Source organism: Pocillopora verrucosa, chromosome 5 (genome assembly GCF_036669915.1).
Source record: "Pocillopora verrucosa isolate sample1 chromosome 5, ASM3666991v2, whole genome shotgun sequence".
Lineage (NCBI taxonomy): Eukaryota > Metazoa > Cnidaria > Anthozoa > Scleractinia > Pocilloporidae > Pocillopora > Pocillopora verrucosa.
In genome coordinates this window covers 22,525,153-22,552,103 of record NC_089316.1, presented here as the reverse complement: position 1 = coordinate 22,552,103, position 26,951 = coordinate 22,525,153, and the positions used below count along the sequence as shown (strand labels likewise).

The 26,951-nt window shown below is 38.2% G+C and overlaps 1 protein-coding gene, 1 long non-coding RNA gene and 1 pseudogene across 3 annotated transcripts; 1 reads left to right on the top strand and 2 right to left on the bottom strand.

The window, feature by feature from the left end:
• Nucleotides 1-31: 31 nt before the first annotated feature.
• LOC131770576 (stimulated by retinoic acid gene 6 protein-like) lies at nucleotides 32-20,405 on the bottom strand. 2 transcript variants are annotated; one of them, XM_066167658.1, is made up of 20 exons: nucleotides 20,218-20,405; nucleotides 16,961-17,018; nucleotides 16,398-16,483; nucleotides 15,685-15,827; nucleotides 14,949-15,069; nucleotides 13,884-13,932; nucleotides 13,258-13,398; nucleotides 12,857-12,939; nucleotides 11,525-11,586; nucleotides 11,257-11,318; nucleotides 10,978-11,059; nucleotides 10,112-10,187; nucleotides 5,885-5,960; nucleotides 5,469-5,517; nucleotides 4,960-5,059; nucleotides 4,743-4,853; nucleotides 3,262-3,425; nucleotides 2,541-2,657; nucleotides 1,773-1,829; nucleotides 32-1,643 (listed from the first exon to the last, which is right to left on the bottom strand). In XM_066167658.1, the coding sequence occupies exons 1-20, from the start codon at nucleotides 20,244-20,246 to the stop codon at nucleotides 1,459-1,461; spliced, it is 1,851 nt and encodes a 616-aa protein (XP_066023755.1). In that variant the 5' UTR covers nucleotides 20,247-20,405; the 3' UTR covers nucleotides 32-1,458. The 2 variants fall into 2 exon arrangements, with proteins under 2 accessions (XP_066023755.1, XP_066023756.1); XM_066167659.1 differs by lacking the exon at nucleotides 16,961-17,018 and having other exon boundaries at nucleotides 20,218-20,393.
• Nucleotides 8,675-10,075, bottom strand: LOC136281108 (uncharacterized; annotated as a pseudogene).
• Nucleotides 20,406-20,453: 48 nt separating the features above from the next.
• On the top strand, nucleotides 20,454-25,551 carry LOC136281284 (uncharacterized). Its single transcript, XR_010717648.1, has 3 exons — nucleotides 20,454-20,972; nucleotides 21,309-21,632; nucleotides 24,250-25,551. It is a non-coding gene; the product is annotated as an uncharacterized lncRNA (long non-coding RNA).
• Nucleotides 25,552-26,951: the final 1,400 nt, after the last annotated feature.

Below are 26,951 nucleotides of genomic sequence, written 5' to 3'. Positions count from 1 at the left end.
GTCACACAAGCAAAGTTCTAAGAGGAATTTTATTGCGCGTAAGACAAACAACAAGAAGGTGATAAAGCCGACAAGATGGTAAGTAACCCTGCAGTATGTAATGGTACAAGTGTGGTGTTACGGAAAGTCAGAATGATGTCCACGCTGCCTTTTTAAAGCTGCCTTTACGCCTGGTGAAGAGGTTGACACCAGTTACACTTGAATAATAATGTCAAACCTGTTTTAAGAGGCACCGTTTTAAGCGATCGGTTGTCAAAGTCGCGAAATTTACCCCTTTATTGCTTTAATTTTCACCTCTGAACAGCGGTCACCTCTATTAAGCGGTTGTGGTTACCCTTGACTGAGTCCCAACGGCCTCTCTGCACTGTCTTCCACCTTTATTGAAATATCACTTAGAGCGGGACCACTCAAATAAAACTTTCAATAATCATCTAAATAAAATTTAATCCGAAGTTAACGTCAGTAGTATTTTGAGGCAAAGTTTTGAACAATTTTGGCATAAAATGACGATTTATATCGTTCCTTTGTAGTACCCTTATTTATTCTGTGGAACCTGTATTAAGCAGCCAACCCATATTAGCTGTCACCACGCTATTCCCCACGGGTGACCGCTAAATACAGATTTTATTTTACCTCAGAAGAGGTCACAAAACAGATTGCGTCGAATAGTGCCCGGCGTCCAGTAGCAAGATGATCTTGCCCGAAGGAATCACCCTGAGTCCTACTGTATCACACCTACAAAACCCATGCAATCGGACGCGTACCCTTTCGCGCTGTGTTTTACTCAGGCCTGTCGAAAGAAATTTTTTAACGGAGGGCGCACTATAGATAGCACAGTGCTTATCCAAGTAAGTAGGGGGGGTAGGGCTGCCACATCTCGTCCTTCCCCCCCCAGTGTTTCAGTACTATTAGACCTCATTGTTATTTAATATACTACTTTAGTCTACTTTAGTCTTAAAGACGCAGTCGAACTTTAAGTTTCACGATGATAAACTATATTAAGAAAACAAAAGAAAATATTTTACTATATTTTGACATAATGAGCAGTTTTTTTCGCGCAGTATTTAACTTGAAGCATAAACCTATCATAGAATATACAGCTGTTTCGAGAGAGGTGGTCGGATAAAAAAGTGTAAACATGCACATGACAATGCAACCACTAAAGGTATTGTGGATAGTTTTTAGGTCACGGCACCTTAAACTCAGGATACAAGGGAAATCTGAGAAACGTCATTGTACGTACAACGAGTTTGATTAACTGATTTATTTTCTTTCACTTATTAAAATTTATTGATGACTGGATACCCACATTATTTTCCGAGGTTGTCGCGTGAAGTTTTTTCCGTTATTTTCTGATAAACTTTCTCCAAACAGCTATATACCTTACAGCACTTAGCTATTGCAATGCCCTTCATTTAATCCTTAAACTATTTATGTGCTATGAGCTAAACGTAAATATTAGACCATAGAATCGACTAAAACTGCTATTGAAGACGTATCGGCCTCACTCTGTTCAATAGGTACCGAAAAGGAATGGTGACGATACTGTATTAGCGTGGGATTACGGAGAAGAGTTACAGCCAGAAGCCAGCGGTTGACTACCCTCTGTGCCAGGCGTGGATGGCGTATTTCGCGTTTGAATCCTGTTTCAAAATACATGAACTGTATTACTAAAGTGTATTTGAGAAAATCCAAACTATATGTAGACCCCCTTAAAAACGGAACTCATGCCCTGTCCGATAAAGCTACGTTATATTAATTTAGTGACATACCAGTGACTTGTTTTGGCTCCTCAGCGTTGTTTGGCTGTACGGAAATGTTGGAATGTTCTGTGACGGACAGATTTTTGAGTCAGTTTGTTAAACACAGCTATATTTACTTGTAGAGATACGCGCAATCTGATTGGTCAAGGATTGCGTCATATATTGCCTTAATCACCTCGTGTCCGAGGAAGTGATAAATGCGACAGAAAAAAAATTTCAATTGAAAAGAGCACAAAAGATTCTATCATACTGAGTTTGGTGGAACACGGCTTTCAATGGCATTAAATGAAACTGTCAAATCTTGCTTATGTACGTAGATACGAATAATCAATACAATTGTGACAAAACATGCGAAACGCTTTCTTTATTTACAAAATTTGCATAATTATTCGCTTCAAGTTCAGTGAGCAATGATACAGGAATTATTCAACAGTATTCACTTCGCCTTCGGCGAATAATTGTTGATAAAAGACAGTTCGGCTGAGGGACAAATGTCGGAATAACAGATAGACAGACAAACAGAGATGCAGACTGAATAACTGACACGCTAACAGATTTACGTATTGTTTATTGGCTGACGGACTCACTGACTGACTGACGGACGGACGGACGGACGGACTGACCAACTAACTGACTAACTGCCTGATTGACTGACGAACTGATTCACTTGGTTACTGACCGAGCGACTGATTGTCTAATTAACCAATCCTACTCGAGTTCATACTCTCAGTGTGTTCTTCTGAGACCAGAAAATTAAATTTCTTAAAAGTTGCTTACGTTTCTCCTCCGAAGTTGTCGCCTTGTTGCTTTCAATGAGCAATTGGCAGAACATTAACACAACAGGATGTCTGTGGGCTACCAACACATGAAGAAATCCAAGATACGCAACAAAACCTGTTCGTTAAGTTGAAGGGGAAAATGGGCGTTAGATGGGGACTCAACTGAAGTCTACGTTACTGTTGGGTTCGTTTCAGTTGAAGCTTTCCCGGCTGGAGTATTTTTAGCTAAGAGAACAATCATAATTTTATCACCGGGGTGGAGAAGGGGAAAAAGGATTTTGCACGTGATCGAATGGCTTTCAGTGGGAGCGGAAGGGGAATCAGTCGTCTCTTACAGAGTCTAAAGAGGAACTATTGCAAATTGACTGCCAATGAAGATTGAAGGGGGGGGGGGGGAGTCCATTAGAATACTACGGAGCCCTATTGGAGGATCGGGTAGATTTCATTGTGACACAACCAAAATCCTTTGATCACCTTCCCCCAAGCCTTTCTCCAGTCCATCGTGCCGCGTTGCATTGTTGTTCAGATGCTTCGGTAATTTGAAAAAAAATCAAAAGCAGCAAGAAGCAAAGTCTGAGAAGCAACAAGCAGTTGCTCAATTTTTCAACTTTTCGGCAGACATACCACCGTTCGGCAAGCACTGAATGGCAGATGATAGGTCAGAAGACTTGAACACGGAGGAATTAACTTTCTAACCATGCATTTTTCGGGTAGCTTACCTTTGTCCCATCTCTGAAATCCTGGCATTAAAACAGTTCGGTCGAGACGTGAGAAGAAGAAAAGCCCAAGAATCATAGCTTTAGCTATGCGAAGAAGAGCTGACAGGAATCCAACAATGGCGTTGAGGAACACGAACGCATACGACATGATAGAGAACAGTCGTCTAAAAATTGATTCCAAAACGAGAACAAAAGAGAAAAGAGTGAAACAAAGAAATAATATTTAATAAATATTTAATAAATTTAATAAATAATATTTAATAGCTGCTTATAGCTAGTGAGAGGAACAACCTCGAGTAGAAATCGTGGCCTACTTTCAAGAAGGTAAACATAAAGAGGAGCGTCTAAGTGGGGTTAGCCGTTGGCTGTAAGGAGGCAAAAAATTTAGCTGTTACGTGTAAAAAAAATGTTTCCTACTTACGATATGTCATTTCGAAAGATTTCAAGTAACTGTTGCCCAAAAAAGGCCAAAATTTTGGCTGTTAGCCATAAAAGCCATCACCACATTAAGACCCTCGAGGAACCTGGAGGCAGCTTTATATGCTGATTCACGATAAGGCTCTTAAAAACATAATGACCTTCTTAAGAGAAGAGGAGAGGTAAATTCTTCAGGTGATTTGTTGCAGAGCTACAGCACTCTAATTGGTAGCACATTATGATGAACTCCGCGAAAACTAATTTTCGTGCCAACATCCTGTGTCTTTGGCAAGACGAGCAGCATTTTCTTTTGCTGCAAATGAGACGAACAGCCATTTTCTCTGTTAAGCATCAAAGCCATTATCTTGGACAAATTGTCTTGAAAAATTTGCATACACAGCCAATGTTAGTTATTGCAAGAATGCAAGCTTTTGTGACGTAAATTGTTTCATTTAACGTTGTGTGGAGGTGAAGAGGAGTAAGACCCACGAATGGCACACCGACCCTTAACTCAAATGTAATCTCTCATAAACACATAGACGCCATGTTAACTTGCTTCTGTTCAGTAGTAGCGAACAGTTGACTGAAAAAGATGTGGTAAGAAAACGATCCTGCAGTGCAGGCGTCTTATTAGGGCGAGCTAACGTTATAAGCTGGCGATCGTTCACCCGACTGGCCATGTTTGATTTGGAGTTAGAGTGAGCCCCTCTCCTAATTTTTTGACCGTTGATCACCCCCTTAGTACAAATTTCTTTTTCTCCCCAGCCTTCTTCTGCCATTAAAATCAATGATGGTGGCCAAGAAAATACAGAGCACCCGCTGGCTAAAAATTGCGTCTGCTGTGCAAACAGATTGGCGCACAAGGCGCAGTCGAGTGGTTCAGTCGTTTTCTTACCATAAATCTTTTGTGATCTATAACTGAACACAGCCACGTTAACAATCAATGATAAAGCAACGAAAATGTGATTAGGATGACGTCATCTATGTGTCAAGAACCAGTCAAAGTAGGTGCGCAGCTCAGCTTATCATGTTAATAGAAACAGAAACTGTCAATTTTAAGTTACCGGTTGTCAATTACGACTGAGAAATTTGGGTATTCTCTGTCACGAAAGACATATTGAGATAGGAAAACGCGCTGGAACACTCGTAATATGACAGCCAGCACTATCGATGGCCTGAAAAAAGAAAAAAAAAAGTGAACAAACAGACAAACAAACATAAACACCTGAGGGGGAAAGTAAACAATATAAAGCAACCTATTTACGTTATCAATCTACTTACACAGCTCCTTTCGCAGCTGATGAAATCAAATCGCGTATAATCTTAGAATTGCTTGGAATGAGAATTAGAAAGAAGCCCAAATTTGACAACACGACGAAACCTGTAAAGAGAAACGAGCTAAAATTTGGAAAAACCAATACTGAAGATATGAAAAACTCATCATTTGAATAACCTGATTCGACACTACGTAGCGCTCTACGAAGCCTTTTTTTTTAACACAAGAGGTGTTAAGACATACGCGAAAGTTATGCAAACCCTCAACTTATTCAAAATCTCAGCTAGCTTAGGCAACGTAAAAACGAAAAGAAACCTCCTCTTTTGCTTCAATATAGGCTCGGGTCTGATATGTTACTCTGGATGTTCATTTTGTAATTAATAATAAAATGGATCATTGGAACTACAGCGTTTACATATTTTTTTAATCATATCACGTTTGAGCAACACCAGTGTGAGCACGGAACAAATGCTGAAGACCTTACATTGTTTAAGGTTGAAAATTCCAAACATACCAATCACGGCATAGGCGACTTGGTATCCAGTATAACTCAGACTTCTTCCCTTCAAGACAAAATATTCAGCAGTGAGGCAAAATGTACATGACCTCCTCTAAATCATCACCGTTATCATGATAGTGACCAAGACTATATACGCAGCTGTAAATGTGATCTTGACCGTAAATTGTGACCGTAAACGTAATTGCGAACGTGACGTGTTTTGACTGTTACCGTTAGTTATATTCAACCATCACTAGCTTATTCAAGGAGCAAATTCTCAGTTTTCTGAAAAAGGCTGAGAGCTTCCCAACCTTTCAAATTGTCGTGCCTTCCAATTAGGGTTATTTTTCAACAGATATCAATGTAGGCAAAGGTTAGTAATTTCCTCTTTAATTTTGATAGGAGCGTTAAAAGCAAGCTTATTGCCATACCACAAAAGAGGCCGGTGAGAGGCAAACGTTTTGCATTAGGTGTCTATCTCCACAGTAGAGCTGGAACATGTGGTCCCTATTCAAAAGAATAACAATAAACATAACAATAATCTTTCAGTCCGAATTCAACAGAATGCCTAAAAACGAGTAAACATTGCGTTGCAGGAAAAGACTTGCACAGCAAAGTTATACCATTTCACGAGTCAATTTCGAGCCCGAGTCAGGCTCAAGTCACCCGTCAGGATCGAGTTATGTACGTTATGTATTCCACACATTATGTAACGTGGCTTGCTGCTAAAACTCTGAACAAGTAAAACACGTATATCACGAAAAATGGAAGAAAAGTTTGAAACGATCATTCTGGTGAAACAAACGTTTTACAGAGGAGTAATATATCTTCTCCACAATTTTGGCCGAGGAGAAAAAAGGATCCCTGTGGTTTGTAGTTGAACGAGGACTTCTGTCTCAGATGTGTGAAATAAAAATGAAGTCGGAATTTTTCGAGGAACTCGAACATTAGTTGAAATGTTTACTTCTATCAGCGCAATTCTCGATTACTGCAGAATTAACCGCCGCAAATGGCCGTGAAAAACGTTTAAGCTTAAAAGTAGGTGTTCTTGTATTCCTTATCTCATTTTGTTACAGAAATGAAAACGAAAAAAGAGAGAAAAACAAACTAAAAGCTAAAAATGGGAGCAATTTGAATTGAGTCGAACCTGACTCGTGACTTGAACTTGACTCGGATTCAAACTTGGCTCGTAATTTACAATGTGTTTTATCAGATAAACTATGATGCTATACAGGGATTTCCAGCCCTGAGAAAAGCCGTAACAACACACGTGAAAAAATAAGGTATTTTTTCACGTGTGTTTGATATCGCCAATCAGCTGCTGACACGTCACTCGCCTTTCGCACCACTCGGTCAGGTTGATGAATGAACGGAAAAGCCTTTACAATTCTCAATCCAAGGCCGTTATCGGAACATTTTCGGATTATGGCTACTAAAAAAATTAAAAATGCGTATCACTTACAAACAGTGACGTTCGAACTTTCCTAGAAGGGGAAGAGAACCAAAATACGAAAAGAAAAACCGAAAGTTACGTTTTCAATGGCTTTAGTAGTGGCATTTCTCGCGGCTAAGAACAAAACTTGACAACTGGAAGATTTGCCACAGGCCGATTTCAACCATGAACCTGAAAGATTTTTTCTGTCGGTAAGGACCAATTCAAAAACTGAGAATTTTGTGTATTGAAATTTAGGCCCAATGTTCGCTTTCGTAGTGATCCAACTCGTGTTTTTATCTTGAGTGCGCCAACGCACTTTACCATTTTTATTCGGGGATTGCCGATCCTTTCATTTTCATTCATTAATAAGACGAGTTTTCTTGTCAGTAAAGGGCTATTGTGTTCATATGATAACCAAAATAATACATGGTTGATTGCATCTCTGAGATTCTATCTCATGCAGCTATCGAGTTAAACATTTGAAGAGAAATTCCTTATCTACGCGTGCCTATGTGTTATTCTGTATATAACTCGCATAGCAAGACCCTTGAAGTGTTGAGGGGGAGGGAAGGAGGAGAAAAAGGGGACGGTCGGAGGGTTTTGTTTTCTTTTTTCACTATATTCTGTTTTATTACTCATGACCCTCCCTCCCCTTCTCATTAACCGTTAATTGGCATAGTCCCTTTTTATCCTCTGTTAACGACGACTGCTTCCCCCCTCCGTTCCCTCTAAAAACAATGTGATCCCCCAAAATTTCTGCTACTTCCCCTCCTCCCCCCTTAGGCGATAAGTGATGAATGGACTCTAAGTTAATTTACATATTTTCACTTCAGAGCATTGGCCTTTTAGCGGTGAGCGAATGGTAAAATCGGAGACTCTCAAGACTGAGATATAGCAAGTTAAGCTCCACAACTCCTCATAAATACCTAGGCTTTGGCGCGTTAGAGTTGCGATAAATTTTGTTGTTGTTATTGTTGTTATTTTTTATGACATACCAGTTACAAGATCACACAATTTACAAACGCCAAGGCTCCTACATGTACTTAGGTCGTTCTCAATAACATCTAAGAGTTACCCTAGCTCTGGAGCCCTAGTCTTAAATAATTATGAATTTTGAAAGAAATACTGACGAGCGATCGAGATCGGATGGTGTCTTAATAGAAATTTAGCTGTGGGCATTCCATGTGGTGACTCTCCTTGTTCACTGACTCCAAGGGCAAAATCGGAGAACTAGGAGAAAAATCCCTCATAGCATGTAACGCCAGGTCCGGAATCGAACCCGGGTCGAAGCAGAGGGAGACGGGCGCTCTCACTCAGTACTGCGCCATCTCTGAATCCTCATAAGACATTAGCGTCCAGTTGAATATTTATGGTCTACACGAACACGCTCAATAAACCTTTTGTTGTTCATTACGAGAAAATACGCAATCATTTGCGCGAAAAGGTGAACAAATGCGTGAAGTTACATTCATTAGCGACAGAAAAACCATAATTTGCGCGTAAATCAGATTCACTAACGATTTTTGCATTCTAATGAGTATACCATTACAATTTTGGGCATTCTTATGCGTCAATCGTCACACAAAAGAGAAAAATATACTTTGATTTGTGCTAAGTCATTAACGCCATCAGGAAAGTCAATAGAGACAGTACACAAACATCATAACGCATAAACTATCTATTAACATTTTTATCACACTGTTTGCAATTTAATAGCATCCGTTTACGGCGTTGGTATGATTAAGATAATCATTATATTGTACAAACTATTCAGCGTTTTTTACATTCAGTATTGAAATATAGAATTCCAATTAAAATAGACCCGTTCCAATTTTATTTTGTACTGAATTTTAGTTTCAATAATCCCTCTATAGAAACATCTTGGTAGATAGGTCTGTATAAAGCGGTAACATTGTGCACTTTTAGCTGCGGTCACAATGTCGATGTTTCTTTGCGGATCTTCAAGCAGTTCTTGTGTTCGAAACTCCCCTTGAGGGATTCCTCTGGCTCTGACCTCATCTCTGTTATCCATACGTCTTTGAATTTCCGGACACGAGATGTCGGCCTTGATCGCCGCTTTCAGACAGCTGAATGCTGAATTACCTGCTCCACGATGTTGAGGAAATGACTGCTGGGGGAGGCATTTTAAGCTTTGTGTTTGTGGCGGAAATGACCGGGTTTCGGTGAGCCGGCGCTCCGTCATACACGAAGATCACTTCCGCCTCCGGATCCATTTTGTACTCGCCTGCGCCAAGTTATCGAGACACGCAGCATTCATTCCGCTCACAACTGCTGAGGAAAACACAAGTCCATTGATAGGCGATATTGCCATGTTCACAGTCGAGCCCTCTCTCCTTACTGCGCTCTACCGCGAAACGTTGTAGCCGCATTCGTTAACAAACACAAAGTGGCACACCACGGTATGGTTTATAAACCAGGTTGTGTAATCGACTCACTTGTTCAGTGCATCAGGTCTGTTTCTGTCGGCAGGAAGGGGCCTTCCCAGTTTCACCCGAAACAGTATCCTGTCTTATATCCTTGCCACCTTGCGGTCATAGATCCACGATGCCTCTTGCCGTTGATCGGTTCACTCCGAGCGTGTCTGCGATCACAAGATAGTCTTCCTCCTGGTCTTCGAATCATCTGACGATTCTCTCTTTGTGTTCGAGTGGTATTCGATTTCTTCATAGCACTTTGCTCGCGGCCAGAAGACGTTCACAATGCGAATGAACTGAACGAAATGTACTGACAATGCAACATCAGGCAAAAAAAGGTGTTCAATTGAAACTCGATACTTGCATATTGAATGCAAAAAACACTCTATTAAAGTACAAGCGCTTTAATGCTCGTCTTTTTCACACTAATGCTGTCTAGGAATGCCATTGAATTGCAAACAGTGAGATAAAAATAATAATGAATGTTTTCTGCGCTAGAAAGTTTGTGTTTTGTCTCTATCAGCATTCAGGATGATGTTAATGACTTGAAGGTTAACGCAAACGAAAGTATGTTTTTCTCTTTTGTGTGACGATTGCCGCAAAAGTGCCCAAAACTGTTATTGAATGCTGATTAAAATTGAAATTTCGTTATTGAATCTAATTTATATGCAAATGATCGTATTTCGTCGCTGATGAATGTAACTTCACGCAATCGTTCACCTTTTCACAAAAATGAATGCGTATTTTCTCATAATGAATTGCAAAAGGTGTAAACTAGTCATACGTACCTGTGGCACCTCATGAAATGGAGTGTTGTTATAACATAAATCAGACCAGCGAAAATGTAAGATCCGTAAAGACCACCTAAAATCAACATTAGAAATATATAACTATAGCCAACAGATAATAGAAAATGGACCTAGCCTATTCCAAGAAAGCAATTAGGTAGTAAAACAGCGGAACGGTGAACGGCGCATTTGTAAACGATGTAATTATAGCGGCGGTGGAGCAAAAACAACGAGGGGGACTTTGGTCGGGTCACGTAACGATCCCGAACCAAATCTTCTTCGGTTTCACTCGTCTGCAACTATCGCACCGTTTATAGTTGTTTCATTAACTGAGCGCCTAGAACAGGCTTAAATAGACCCTGATACAAGAGCTGATAGAAGTCTCTCTTTACATGATAAAGGTTTTTTACATAAGTGATCTCCTCTCGCTTAAGCTTCAACTTCATAATCATCTCGCCGCGAATTGGAATGATTTTTCCAATGCAATATAGCAAAAAGTTTCTGAGGAGACGGTCGATCTCCTTACGTGGTCTTTATTTATTGTGAGGTGTTCTGATGGAAATGGTTACAGGGGGGAAAAGTTTCTACGAAATGCCTTAGGAAATACAGCTTATCAGTACGAAAGTATGTCCTATTTGACATATGATAATGAAAAATGGTAATATGACTAATTTTACTGAGCAGTTTCCGTGAATTATAATATATTCAGTAGTTTTGGGAAGAGGTTTGATTAATTGACTCATGAACTTAGTGACTAAAAGAGCGACGAAAGATTGTCCGCTTCACACGGTCAAGTCGATCAAGGCTTTGAATTTGAAAGATTTTAGGAAGCAGGTAAATTATTACGTTTACTGCCGATGCATTACCTCTCAGAGTATGAATATTCAAATAGGAACCCTTATGATCGCCTATAATACCTTCCCACATTATGAGCAAATGCAATGAGACCTACATGTAACAAAGAGAAATAGAGTATATAAGAATCACTTCATGGAAAATATTTGCTTTAAAAAATGTCATAAATAAACACACTCGCGTCTGTTACACTGAAAACTTGAATCCTTGCAAGACAAATAGAAATGTAGAGGAAAAAATCCATTTCCAAATCAATAGAAAAGACATCTTCTTATATTTTGAGTACTAACTTCAAAGACAGCTATCCCGACGAGAAACACTGTTGATATCAACTGAGTGGAGAACTTGAAATCTGAAATCATAGACGTTGTCCATGTCATCAGTCCAATCCATAAGTCTAGCTTTGAGCTCGTTATTAAAAAGATGATAATAATGAAATAAATGAAAAAAAAGATGAATAAATCAAGGCCCATGAACGAATGAAAAGCATGACGTAAAAACCATTAAATCGACCTAAATGCCAGCGTTATTTATGTTGCAACGAAATACTATACACACCTGCCCTTGGTATATAAAAAAAGTAGAGAACCTTCCAATACCATTCTCTCTTGTCCGGGTATCTGGAAAAATACCGAAGACGATACTGCTGAGATTAATAATAACTTTCATTCTGATCAATTGCTCGCGATAACGAGAAGGGAAAGGACGATGACGACGACAACTTGGGGGCGCGGGCGATGGCCAAGAATAGGCCGGGCCAGGAAAAGTACAAAGACAAAGACAAAGACAAGGACAAGGATAATAGACAAGGAAAAAGAACAAGGACATGGAAAAAGACATGGAAAAGGACGAGGAGAAGAACAAGGACAAGGGCAAAGATATGGACAAGGACAAGGAAGGGAACAAAAACAAAATATAAGCACAAAGACGAAGACAAGAACAAGGACATGGACAAGGCCCGTGATGGACAAGGACAAGGACAAGTATGGGGACAAAAACAAAATATAGGCACAAACACAAAGACAAGTACAAGGACAAAAGCATGGACAAAGACAAGGTCAAGGACAAGGACAAGGACAAGGACAAGGACAAGGACAAGGACAAGGACAAGGACAAGGACAAGGACAAGGACAAGGACAAGGACAGGGACAGGGACAGGGACAGGGACAGGGACAGGGACAAGGACAAGGACAAGGGCAAGAACAAGGACAAGGACAGGGACAGGGACAGGGACAGGGACAGGGACAAGGACAAGGACAAGGACAAGGACATGGACATGGACAAGGTAAAGGTCAAGGACAAGGAGAAGGACAGGGACAGTGACAAGGACAAGGACAAGGACAAAGACAAGGGCAAGGGCAAGGGCAAGGGCAAGGGCAAGGACAAGGACAAGGACAAGGACAAGGACAAGGACAAGGACATGGACAAGGATAAGGACAGGGACAAGGACAAGGACAAGGAAAAAGACAAGGACAAGGACAAGGACAAGGACAAAGACAAAGACAAAGACAAAGACAAAGACAAGGACAAGGACAAGGACAAGGACAAGGACAAGGACAAGGACAAGGACAAGGACAAGGACAAGGACATGGACATGGACATGGACATGGACAAGGTAAAGGTCAAGGACAAGGAGAAGGACAGGGACAGGGACAAGGACAAGGACAAGGACAGGGACAAGGACAAGGACAAGGAAAAAGACAAGGACAAGAACAAGGACAAGGACAAGGACAGGGACAAGGACAAAACAAAGAGAAGTACAAGGACTAAGGCAAAACAAATTAAGACAAGGAAAATTAAATATAACGAAATTTAACTGTTTTTTAGTCGTACACTTAACAGGAGCTTGTTCAGAGGACCAACTTTTAGAGCTTTTTAAAGATATCTTACATTGGAGGTTTTTGCCCTAAAATGAACTTCACGTGAACAACGTCCGAATCATGAGCCAGTGAGCGGGAGCTGGAGTCCTTTCCCTAAAGAGAAAGATTTAAGGGACGCAATAAAAATAGTTACCGATACCTGCTATCCTTCAAAATTTTTACCCCACTGTCGCCATTTTCGCCTCTTTCTTTATAAAGTCTTGAATACTCCCAGATCTCATGATATTTTGTAATTTTCTTTTTTAATTGGATTTCAACGTGTCCTTAAAACCTTGCTTAACACCTTTCTTTGAATTTTATGATGTTACTATTGCTTCACTATGCTTAACTAAACAGACACATGCAAAAATTACACACTTCTGTATTTGCCGTAAAGGGACGAAAACATACATGTATGCAACTTTAACTTACAGCTGACTCTGTAGAAGGTACAGACCACATCTGTCTAACTCGTCGAACAATGAGGGAAGCAAATCGCGTTGTTATAAAGATGAGGCACAGTGTTGTGGGCAGGTTAGAAATAATAAACGTTATTCCATAGGCTCCTGTTTTCTAATAGGAAAAAAAATACTTTACTTATTTGAGCCATACGGGCCATAGTTTTGTTCCATGACTCATGAAATCTAATTTATAGCCAACAGAAATAATGGCACTCGAAACAACAGCGAACAAAAATTACTCGGCGAGTGCTCTTTAGCCTTTTCTACATAAAACAAAGATAGATTACGAGGACAAGGGCAAGGGCAAGGACAAAACAAAGAGAAGGACAAGGACTAAAGCAAAGACAAAAATATTTCACACCCCTGCAAGGGTGTGAATCGACTTACTTCCGAAAGTTGTTTATGGCTTGAGAACGATTACGCTTTTTCAGCGCAGTATAAACTATATTAGTATTTTGGGTGATTTAACTCTTTCTCTATAATCCATTTCCTTAGCTTCATTCAGTCGTTCATAAAAACACAGCAAGCAGCTTTATCTGCGTGACCATAAGGAAACATAAGTTCTTCACGTTTGTTGATGCATTCCAAAACTAATACCTTATACACAACGTAGCAACGTATCTCTGTAGCAAGTTGAAAAGAAAACCTGAAAGAAACCAATGGAAGTCGATGAGTTTAACGTATCATCTGGCCCTGTCGGCAAACTGTCGAAATACTGGTGGGATTGTAACCTAGAAAGGCATCTCGACCAGGAAAAGAAAGACAATATACATCATAACATACCGCGCGCAAGTCCTACCTAATTCCTAAAGAGCTACCATGGTACAAATCTTTATGTACCCATAACATGACGTTTGCAGTTTCACTTCGTCTTATATCAGGGATGGCAAAGCAAGCTTAAAATGGCAGAAATCGCCAGAAACCACCACAGACACACAAGATGTGAATAAGTTCTATTGAATTCACTTGTAAAATGTTCACATGTCGAAATATTTATCGTTGTAAATCGACCATATTTCGTTCCCCATACTATTCCTTGCAACGTGTTCAAATTCTCAACGGTTCCTCTTGTAACTCAACCCCACTTCACACAACGCATGGTGCTTTCATAAATTAATCGTTCGCTTTTTCTCGAGACGTGAGCCTGGGACGCGTGTAATCATACTATTTTAAAGAGTTGACATTTCCTAAAACTATTGTTCAATTGAAGATTTTAACTTTAAAACCGTACAATTTTAGAATTTCCAAAAATTTTAATCAAGAAGTTAGAGTTGTTGTTGGCTGCGCTTGGAGCAACTCTTACGCTTCTCTCGTGCTCGGCAAACTTCTCGCGTGGTGCATCCATAAATCTATATACGCACGCTAAGCATGGACCAATCCTTTAGTACTCAAGCGTGTTTATTGTAAAGAAACCTGCATCAACTTCGAAGAGTTCCGGTTTGTTTTAGCCCCAAACCTAAAATTAACGTTCTGGTATCTCATGAAATCGCATGTTTTTAATTGAGAACCGATGTCAAACGTATTATCGAAGTTTCACGAAAAACACCCTCCATAAAAACAAAGAAAGGGATGACCCGAATCTCTACTCTGTCCCACTATGTCTGACTTAACGAGCTAGAGCAAAAAAAATCCCATAACTTAAGAAAATACTCACATACATACCTCAACACACCATAAAGAAAGCCAAGGATAGAACCAACGAACTTGTATTCGGTCGTGAGGCAGACAAAATATGGATATAATAGTATTGTACAAAGGAGGACAGCCAGCAAAACGTCAATTACTGAGTGATAGAGAGAAAGAAAGAAATGTCTCGAAGTTCTAATCATTGATTCTTGGACATCAAATACTTCTTTAACTACCATAGAAGAACTCTTTTGATTCTTGGTTTTTGCAATTACGTTGTCTTTTCTCTAAAATACTTTTGGTTCAGTCTCCTAGCCTTGATTGTCTCCTTGCAGAGGTTTTTTTTAAGTGTGGGCGTGTTTTTGTGTACCCCTCTCGTATTTCTTTCAATTTCTTTTTTTAAATTCATGTTTTGTTAGCTTGTTTAAATGTTGGTTTCGTTTGTTATCCAGGTCTAATTTTGCCTCTATATAGTGATTTAGATTTGAATTTTGGGATGCTATTACAGGTTTAAATTAAACATTTAGTAATATGGCCATGCACTTATTGTGATGATAATGCTGTACTTTGGAGACCACAAGGGTTTAACCTGTTATTACAGAGCAATTTACTGGAACCTGGATTAGACATGCATCTTGCATTATGCGCATGACAGAGATTTCTGAGGGAATATGCTCTACATGTGTTACTGTATTTTTTATCTTCAACCGTGATGATTCTTACTGCCAAAACCGTTAAGAAATTCGATCATAGTAGCGGTAGAGTTACCTACTTTTTACCCAAGGAGATTCAGATGGGACAATCGAGATACTGCCGCTTCCACCCAATGCCATTCTTATAACAGTGCTACCTGTGGCTCCAAAGGTAACAGCAATAGTCCACCTGTTACTGAGACCACCAAGAAAGTTCATCGGTCTAAAGAAGAATGATGCAGATATGTTGTCATCATGAAAAATTGTACTGCTGCTTGATCAGAAGCCACAAAACCACCAACTTGTCGATAAATTGTACTACCTTTTTTTTTCAAATCCTTGTTTGCGTTAAACTAGCCTGAAGAGCAGGCGAAATTTGGCGAGAGGACCAGAGTGGAAGTTAGTCAGTCATCAGGCTAGTTGAAACCGCTTACCGCACCTATGCTTGAAATTTGGAGTCAAATAACACACTTTTACATGCGATAGACAAGCTTTTGAGACACGCTTTCAGCTTAAAACTTTCATCTTTTAAATTATACTTACATTGTGGCGTCTATCTAGATTTGAATTATTTTGTAAAGTATACGGGATCAATTGTAACGCAAAGCACGACGGTTTCCAGTGGGGAAAATCACTGAGGCAGAGGCTTCTATCTGGGTGTATGCACATGTGTGTGGGTGTTTGTGTGTGTGTGCGTGCATGTGCGCGTGTGTATGGGAGCCAAATCGCTCAAATTCTAGATTTACTATGAAACAATTATAAAAATATTTATTTTCATACACGGACAACATACATCAGTAGTCCAGGGCGCCCATCCCAGAGTTCCAATTTAAGCTTAGTGCGTCGCTTCAGGAATGAAAGAACTAAAATAATAACCAACTGCAAAGAAAAACATAGAGAAACATTAGATGATTCTTTAAAGTAAATCTTATTTCATGGGTTACACAAACAATACCGCATATGACGAAAAATTGATTCCCAGCGCCTATTGTACAAACACGTATCGCACACAGGCTAGCGACCTTTCATCACCAGTTTTATCATTATTGTTTTCCAACAGACATTATTTAGAACACTTAGAACACTTAAATTATTTACTTTTCTTCTCTATTAGAACTTAAACAAATAATGGCTCCTTTCCAAGTCCATATCCACGCGGTGAAGAGCAAGGAAAAAGGAAATCCGCTACCAGTACCGTTTACGTCTTTGTCATAATTATCATCATCATCATCATCACTATTATTATTATTATCATTATCATAATCTACACACTCCTCATCGTCATTATTGTTATCATTATCGTTATTTTTGTAATCATTACCCAAAAAAGTATACGAAATTTAACAGAGCACTCACTGCAGGAGCAAGACATCCAAAATCAAAGTCTCTTTGCTGGTTGAGAGCTTTCAAACAGCTACAACAAGAGAAGAAAGAAATATAGTGGCTTATGCATCCATAACTTTCAATGCGCATCATCTCATGAATGTAGCATGAAAAAACGCTCTATAGACCGAATTCATAAATGGCGCCCTCTCGGAACGGTTTGGTTTCGAACACATGTGAACGAAGTCCGAAAGGCCGGTCAACGAAAGGGAAACTTTACATCGAGATGCTCTTTGCGGTACTTCAAACTCAAAATATAAGCGTTCTTTTGTTTATTATCGTTTATGATAGAATATTCGGGAGACTATATGAAAGTTTTGGAGTTTTGAAACCTCGTAAAAAGTCTTTCCTTATGGATGAAAACTCAGAAATGCCAACACATGGCTGTGTTCCTCTGTGTAGGAACACAGCTATTATCGAGACAAAGTAACTGGTGCCAAAATATCTTACCTCCGATTTCCACTCGAAGAAAACCTGAGAAAACAGTGGATTCACGCAGTGAGAAGGGACTTGGGCAAGAATTTCTCTGATCAAATTCAAACAAGGTTTGCTCGAGGCACTTCAAGGCTGAAGATTTCAAGACTACTCCAACGCACGTGGTGTCGTTAAAACCAGGAGTAGTGCCTTCGATTTTTGCGTGGAAACGAAGTTCTCCACGACAACGATCTCCGCCTACTCCTCGTTTGACAAATAGGATAGAAATTTTGATTGAGAAGCTACGGGAAGAAAGTCTGGAAACTGTAAGAACGTCTATCGAAATTCCAAGTGCGATATCTTCCTCTTCATCGACGACAACAACAATCGATTTAGAACCTCCGGTGACAGAACCGGACTCTTACTTCACCGAACGTCAATCCGTGAAGGATACCAAAATTTATGAACTAGAAGACAAGATTGCTGCATTGTTATCCAAGAACAAGAAATTGGAGGAAGAGGTTTCGTTGTTGGAAGAAAGATGCTGTGATTTAAATTAGACATGTGTAACACTCAAAAATCCATTGTTTTTACTCTGAAATATCAAAAAAACACTTCACTTCTGACATTTTACGCCGCTTATCCAAACTTTCAAACGATGATGGCTTTGTTCGAATTCCTGGACCCTAGTACCAACAAAGGAAATATCAATTACTAGTTACCTGGTAGAGAGACTTTCAAGTCTAATAGTGATAGTGAGAAAATTGGGAAATAGGGAAGGCCAAGATTCTTACCACCATTAGATTTTTTTTTTTTCACAAACTGTAGACTCTGACGAGGTTTTGCTAAACAACATTAAGCCAACTTATTTTATATTTCACAGTCGACTTTCAGTCGAATTTTTGTTACACGGTGCAACTTCATGTACTTAAAACTTGGCCGGCTAAATATTTGGCCATCCAGAAGACTTGTTGATGAGACAATGCCAGATGATTTCAAGGCTAAATACCCTTCAACAAAGGCGATCATTGACTGCACAGAGATTCGCTGCGAAATGCCACGTAGTCTTCTTTTAAATAGTGAACTGTTTAATTCTTATAAACATCACACCACTTTAAAGGGACTAGAAAGAATCTTACCCAAAGGGTCTCTCACATTTATTGAACAGTTGTACACAAGCAGCATATCAGAAAGGGAAATGGTTGAGTGCAGTGTTTTTCTATACCTCCCTTTTTCTAAAGGGGGCTCTATAATGGCTGACAAGGGTTTCACCATTGAAGACATACTTCCCCTGGGTATCTCCCTCAATATATCCTCCTCGTTGGGAAAATCAGATCAGATGACACCTGAGGATGTGATTAAGACACAGGATATTGCTTCGCTGAGAATTTATCGAGAAAGAGCTATTAACAAGGTCAAGAACTTTTTAATTTTTGAGGGAGTAATTCCTTTAAGCCAGTTTGGCATAGTAAATCAAATGTGGTGTGTGTGCCACGTTGTGTAATATGCAAGATCCTATAATTACATGGCATGATAGTAACTAAAACAAGATGCCCCCCAAGAAAACAGAAATTTACACCACCAATCTCATCAACATCTCTGTGCTGCATAGAAATTATGAAACAGATTAGATCATGCCTCGCTCGTGAGGCACCAAGTGCTGTTCACTCGAAAAGACATTAAAGTCCACTGTACATAATATTTACATGGAGGCTGATCTGCTTTTCTTGAACTCCTGTGATGCAGTTTTAATGAAACCTTTAAGGGAATCTCCTTGACAGCCAAAACCTCAATTCTTCGCTCTTCGATAATTAAGGAATTCTCTCCTCCAGTGAAGCCCCCTAAATATCATCTTCTGTGAGAATAACAACGCTATCCGATGAACTTGCCAAACAAGACGCCATAGTGATACTGAATAAAAGCCTTTCGAGCCTCGTTTTCCTGTATTTGAAACCAGGCTTTTCCGCGCGGCCGCCATTTACGAATTCGGTGCATATAGTATTTTGCATGTGGGGCACGATGCGAGGACAGTATCCTAGCTAGAGCACTGAAAACACTGAAAAGAGCCTTATAAAAGATCAGTAGTCAGAGTGACGCGGAGGTTCCTTTGCTACGTAAATGTTTACCTCTCCACATGTATTCTGAATTGAATAATTAAACGGTTACTGACTGGTTTCTTTTTGAAGGGGAATGAACAGATAAATAATAATGGTAATTAAAAGCGAGTGAAGTCCAATTTGGTCATGCAACCTTGAATCGGGAGTGCGATTTTTAGATCAATGGTACTAGATTTCTGACAGAAACGGATAACGAAAAGTCCTTTAACACTCTCCATTTATTAGCATGGCGCATACATATAGCTAATCATAATTCTAAATGAATTAGGTAAACATACGTGTCTGTAAAAAATGCAAATTGTCTGAAATGGAACGAATGGAAGCCGGAAATCTTAAATCAGCGCGGATATGTTCGCAGCTTTAAAGCGACACTTGGCTCATAACTAAATAAAATAGCCTACATGCAGTTGTTATCAATGTTTGCGTATTTCAAAACCGAGCGTGGCTCAACCAAAACCTTGAAACATTGCGTTTGTGAGAACAGACCATAAACTTTTCAGCAAGAGACTTCGCCAACAAACTCTTGAAACCACTGGCACCATTTGATGCTATTTCTTCCCTTATTCTTTAGCCGATTTGAGAAGCTTTGCTTTGAAACATTCGCCGCCATGTCAAGTCTTCGAAACTTCCTCAACGAGATGCATGTATTCGATAAATGGGACAAATTAAAAACTTGTTACAACTCTTTCTATCACTTACTCATTCTCACTTGTCGCTTCTGAAGCCATTATGACTGCTTCTCTAAACTCGATAGGTTTCCGCTTCACTGATTAACACTTCCCCTTAACGTTAAAAATTACGTCGCCTCTATTTTGCTGTTTCAGTCTATCCATGGGGAATGGGTATAAATCTACTTACTACGTCATGTATGGGGAATTATCATGGACGTTATTGTATGTATGTAAAATATAGTAAAAAATATGAATTGAGTAGATAATAATTCCCCATACATGATCAACCTAGGTAAATCGGCTGGTAAGCCGCTGGCAGATAAACTTGGGCTCATTTCTGTGAAACAGCTTGAAACTCAAAATATACGATTTTTTGGGGAATTTTTCACTTTTATTATCACGTGTATTTTGCGGCGGCCTTTTAAATATGGCGTTGCCAGATGTTCAGCGTAAAACTTGATAGCGAAATAGTTCGAAATGGAGGCTACAAAAGCGACTGGATTGACTTTTGGACGAAGACGATCTCTCTGTTGCCTTTATCCGTGTTTCCCACGTGGATTCTGACAACGAAGCACCCTCTGATGTCGGTCTATTGTTTCTTTGTTGGTTAATGATTACTTAATAAGTTTTTTTTTTCAATCAGTTTCATTTAAGCACATATACCAGATACTATATTTCATATTTCATCGCTATAAGTTGCTGTCGACGCCACCAGTTTTGTCTGCTATTCACGTACGATCCACTATCAGCGATTCATCTACAATCATTAGGAGCTAGACCAAAGTAAGTTTTTATTTATTTCTCATTTAAGATATTTCCTTTTTTTGATACGTATATCGATTTATTTCTCGCTTTCAGCTCACTTTATAATCGCTTCATTGTTAATTAGGTTAGTGTTACATTTCTCAGGGATATTTTCTTAGTTTAGTTTCTGCGGCATTTTCTTTTACTTTGAACCACACAAATTCAGCTACAACGTTACCATCAATCATAACTACGCTATCTTCAATCCTACTTTGCCCTCTTCATCTGTGATTTCACACCGACCTCCTTATTTTCATTTGTAATTTTGATTACGTACTTCATTTGATTAAACTGCGATTTATATTGTGCATTCAGATTGTCTTCTCACTTCTACACTAGTAACCTTTGAAGGTTAAATTAACTTGTCAGCAAATCCCGCCCAGTCATCGGATATCTGCTTCATCCGTGTGCAGTTTCACTATCCCATAAAAAAATTGACACTAACAGAAGATGTAAGGTACACATACAACCAGTGGAAACAGTCATTGAGTGTGGAGTTTGCCAAGTGCAAATGTGTCCAGCACCTTGCTTCCTGCGATATCACACATTAAAAGAATATCTCTTTGATGACCCTGACAGAAATAATTCTGCTAAGAGCTGTTATTTAATTCAGTAACCTCTGCTGTAGCTACATAAAATGTAGGTGTCTTTAAGCCAACTGTCCATGATCTTAGCAACTCTAGCTGCTGAAATACGAAATTTGTCTAGCATGTTTCTTGGGCTGCAAAAGTTTGATTTAAAGGAAGACAAGCCGGAACTAGAATATCTTATTATAATTAAAACTTGATGACTCAGAGACTAAGGATTCAACCATGAAGACATTTGTAGAAAACTTGAGATAATACCTGAATTTCATTTGTATATCACATAAATGAATTCCAAACATCAATCAAGGTTTTCTCAGTCTTAAGTTTAAAAATTGAGTTGATATTGTTATTAGTAGCTCTTTTAAATAGGTTGAAAAGCTTTAGTTGGTATTTTCTCATTTTGTAAATAATTGAATTTACTGGAAGGTGAAGTTGTTGCAACATGTTAAAATGAAACACAACATTAAATTTTATTGATATGTAAAAAGTTTTCATTTGACTCTATACTAGCAAGTCTCTGTATTATATTTCGACCCAATCATTTTCCACAACTTGTAAACACCATTACAAAATAATTAGTAAGGGAAATGGAAAATCTGTGGTACTATATACACCATATTTGAAATGCCATGTCCATAATAAGCTTACAGGATTGAGGAGGGTGTATGTGGGAATTGGCTCTCTTGTCTGTATCATTAATTTGCTAATTGCTCCTGTTGCCAATGTTTTGATGAGGTTGGGCTGTCAGGGCAAAGGAACTGAGGATTTTAGTAGGCAGTGACTTTTCTCAAACCTGAAAACTATTGTCGTGAAAAGTCACACTTGTGCCTCGTAACTCATTCTTATTCTGATGAACTAGTTTTTAGAAAGATACAATTTTTTTACATAAATTTGATGCATAGGCTGTAAACAAAACTTGAGTTGACTGTACTTTTGTAGCCAATACCTATCCATTCACCTTATGAAATGTTAGTAGGATCAGAGGAAAAAGTGATGTGCCATACATCTGCTAGATTTCATTTAATTCTTCTAATTACATGAGTATTAATTGATACTAGAAGATCTAACAATATTCAAAATAAAAAAAAATTGGTTGAAAAATTAAAATTCAGCATAGGCCAGATAAACAATATCCTTAGAAAAAGAAATGTGTACTAATGCAAAAGTTAAGCAAACTTTTTTAAAACACCTGCCTGAACCTGTGCGGTATGTGGTAAAGTCATTCCAAGTCATAATCCAAGTTTCAATGTTGGAAACACATGCGCATGCAGATTCCTATAAACCTGTAGTTCAAGCCTGACATGACTTCATAATTTTGATGCACACCTCAAAAGGAGAGCAGATAAATTTCAAGTTTCTATTTGTTCAGTTTAGGTTAGTGAGATAAAATCAAGTCAAACATTCACACAATGACAGGTTCAAGAAATTTTCACAACCAATTTATAAGGTTAGCCTACCTGGAACAATAACCTTCATGTACAAATTAGAACAGGTTAGTGCTCATAGTGGGAAAAGTCACTGTCTTACAAGAGTACTTTTTAAAGAGTTATTTTTTGTCTATTTTAAAGGCACTCAAGTGCTTTCAAAAAAAGAACATTTGCTTATGCACAAAAGAACTATCTGTGGTAGGAGGGCAGGCTTTCCTTTCTTCATTTAAAAAATATACTGAGGTTATCATCTTTCCACAAGCTCAGTGGACAATGGGAGTGAATTATACTGATAGTGACTATTTTAATTGAGTAAACATCCAGAGGAGGATAAAAAGTAAGATATGGTCAGCACAACTCTCTTATTTTAATTTTTTAACCTATAAAGCCAAGGCAGTTATATTCTTTCTCTGTGCATGGCATGGTCAAGTATCCTGTGACCAATTCCTTATGTCAATGTTTAGTTTGGGTATGACCATAGGTAAGTAAGAAATACCTTGCACCATTGAAAGTTTGAGCAAGAGTATTTCATACAATCTAAATAATAACAATATTACATGTTAGAATGTGGTTACTTACTCAGGAAATTATATAATCAGACAACTCCCAACAAAGGCAGTCAGTTTGTAGACTCACCTGCTTCAACATTTGAGGGCTTAAGGTACAGAGAAATAGATCTCATAGTGGTAAACAGTTACCATTAATACAAAGTTGAAAGTTTGAAAGCTAAAAGATACACATTACAATCATCGGTAATTGCTATCTTCAGCCTCATCATCCTGATACATGTGAAAAAATCAAATGTTACTCACATATTCAATTAATATCCTGAATTAAAAGTTATAATTTTTTTAATAACCTGCTTCCTCTAATTGTGCTCCAGATGTAGTAAATGGTATTGAAGAGAAAGGAAGAAAGTTCTTGGAACATTCTATGTTAAATGAAACTTCAATTTTAATTGCAACAGCAATAAAAACATCTGTGAAGCTATTATAACAGTTACCTTTCCATGTAAACAAACCATAATGAAGCAAGATATGAATAAATTGAATCTTGTCCAGTTTGAATGTAGAATTCAAAATCTATTTAACTTGCTGGTGAATAGGAAAAACCTCAATATGTTTTCCTGCTTCTATCATTCTTAATATCACAAATCAATCACACCACCACTTCAGTTTGATTTGTTTGACAATGTGTACTTTTTCTTATGGTCATCTATTTTTATTATCTTTCTTTTACCAGCTGATATATGAGAAGAATCAAGTCCACACTGGTGATTTTACACATTGTAAGCAAACCCTACAACTGATTAAACTTTATTTGATCTAAAACATGAAAGTCAATGGAGGAAGTTAGTTAGCACAATTCAAGTTACCCTTCTTAATTATTCTGTGATGTTTTTTCTATCATAATATTATGGTAAAGTTAACAGTTTCCCTCATTTTACTGTCTTCTGTTCATTGTTTGTTTGCTTTCCCAACAATCTTAACTATTGTTGCCAACAAATGTGAGGTACATATAAAATGTGTACAGTTATTAAAGACATCATGTAATCAGTTTAACAAATGTAGGATATTCCTTGAATATATGATTGCAGTAAGTGTAAGTGCCCAGTAAACATCATTCTGTGGTCTTCTACTCCTCCTCCTGGGAGGTCACCAAGCTTGCATACATAAAAATTGAAGTTCAATGACTCAAGTAGCTTTTTTGGCTACAAAGATCAACAAAGAACAACAGCCACACCAAAAAATATTTTGAAAGACACCTCTACAATGGTAGTTATACAAACCAACATGTATGAGTGAAGGATGTGAAGCATTATAATGATTATCAATTTGCTATTCCTTACTTGCAAACAGCTTATTTCTAGCAGCTTTAAAAATTTCTGTATTTCCCTTTCAAAAAAAAGCATTTCCCATGAAAATTGAAATGTTGAAGGCATATTAAAGATGCCAGCAACAGGTATTTCCGTTGGAAGTGTTTGATAAGATCAGATTCTCATCACATTTTGTTTTTTTACATCTGAAAGCATAAGGATATTTTAATCATTACAATATAATAGATCCCCATTTAGCACTTTAACTCCCAAGATCTCATGAGTAATTCTCCTTACTGTTTCCCAGATGATTCTCATTACATTTGTTTGGAGAATTTGGTATCATTATCCCATAATTAATATTTTTCTTACTCTCATCACTTGTCTGCATGATATTTTATAGATACAGTATGGAGAAATTCTGTTTTGGTCACTCACAGTAGTTAAAGGGTGAAGACACATATGGTAGTCATATATACAAGGAAGATGGCAAATAAATATAACATTATACTCCTGTAAATTGTTCTTATCTAGAATGAAGTTTCAAACTCACTGAAATTAAGTTGACTTCATGATTCAGATTTTAGTTAAAGAAACATGTAATACGTACCTCTTTACAAGAATGAAAAGGGAATGTCATTTATGAATTTTAACATAGAAAATGCCAAAACCTTTAGGATGGAATGAAAGAAAAACTATTACAATATGGCACATCTATTCACTGAGACTTTAATCATTAACTGGCACACAGAGATATAAAAGAGACTCTGAGGTAAAAAAAACAAACAGGGCAGTAAAATTAAAGATTCATGAGAAGCATAGCAATAGTTTATGATCTTCCCACCTGAATTCAATCTGGAAAGAGAACTCTGCAACTCTTCTGTTTTATCTTCTCACACTTGAATTAAAACATTAAATCTAATTATTTCCTCGCAAGTTAGGGAGGAAATAAAAGAAATGGTTATATGTTAAAAGAAAACTGAAAAATAAAATAAAGCAGAAGTTTATTACCAACATGTCTATGCTTCTCAATAAAGCTATAATGGGTATTTTTTAAGCAATTTTCTACATATGTAATCCGAGTGCAATATACGGTCATTAAAGCAATTATCTTGGAAGGTTACATAAACGGACTCTCAAAAACTGCTCTTAAATTCGAAAACAATAGACAACGATTATTGCGCTAACCATGTGCTTACCAGCGTGCTTGTAAGCTCAAATTGCCAGAACCCCGTTTAATTACACGATCACAGCTCGCACGCTTCTTGCAAAATGTGATGACTCTTAATTTCAGAGACTAGTTCTTCAGTTTCAAGCTTTGGGGAAAATTATCTTATCGTAAGCACGTTCATCATAACCCGAGCACTAAGTACGCCTCGAGATGTTGAGCGAAGAGAAAGTGGCTCCATGTTTTGAGAGACAAACCATGTCCTGAAGTTCGAACAAATCGAGTAGAAAGTATGAAAACATAGCGCTGAAAAGTACTAAGACCAAACAATGAAATTCACTCCTTCCGCAATAGGACTAACTCAATTTTACTCGTAAGATTATTTGCACCCGTAATTTAATTCTCAAATGTTTGACGGGTTCTCACATGACAGTATTGTCAAAATCAAATTACCGCGTCAGACTTAATGTAAACATTAACATCGCTGACTCAATCTCATTTTATCCCAATTTTGAGAAAGGTCATTACTTCGTTCTTAGGGTAAAACAACACATCTTCGACAAAGCGCGATTTTCTAATAATTAATGTAAACCCTACGATAGTTAAGTGAAGAGAGAATGAAAGAAACTTAATTGCTCACGCCGTTCGCTATCATTTGAAAACTTTCTAAGCGAAATATAATCCGTGAGATAGCTTCTCTCCCCTTAATACCACGACTCAATTAAAGATTCCAAACGATAGGACAAGAAATAACTTAAAGAATACGAACACTTTGAAATGTTATTCGAGCGATGAACCGGCGCGAGAATTTTAAGGCTATGAACGCCGAAGTCATTGTTTTACCGAAACGTGATTTGAAATATAAAGTGAAGATATTATCAAACAACGATTGGTGAAAGAAGGTTTGAATTTTTGTAGGCCTCAACGTAAGAGAAAAAAATCAGATAGGACAGGACTTGC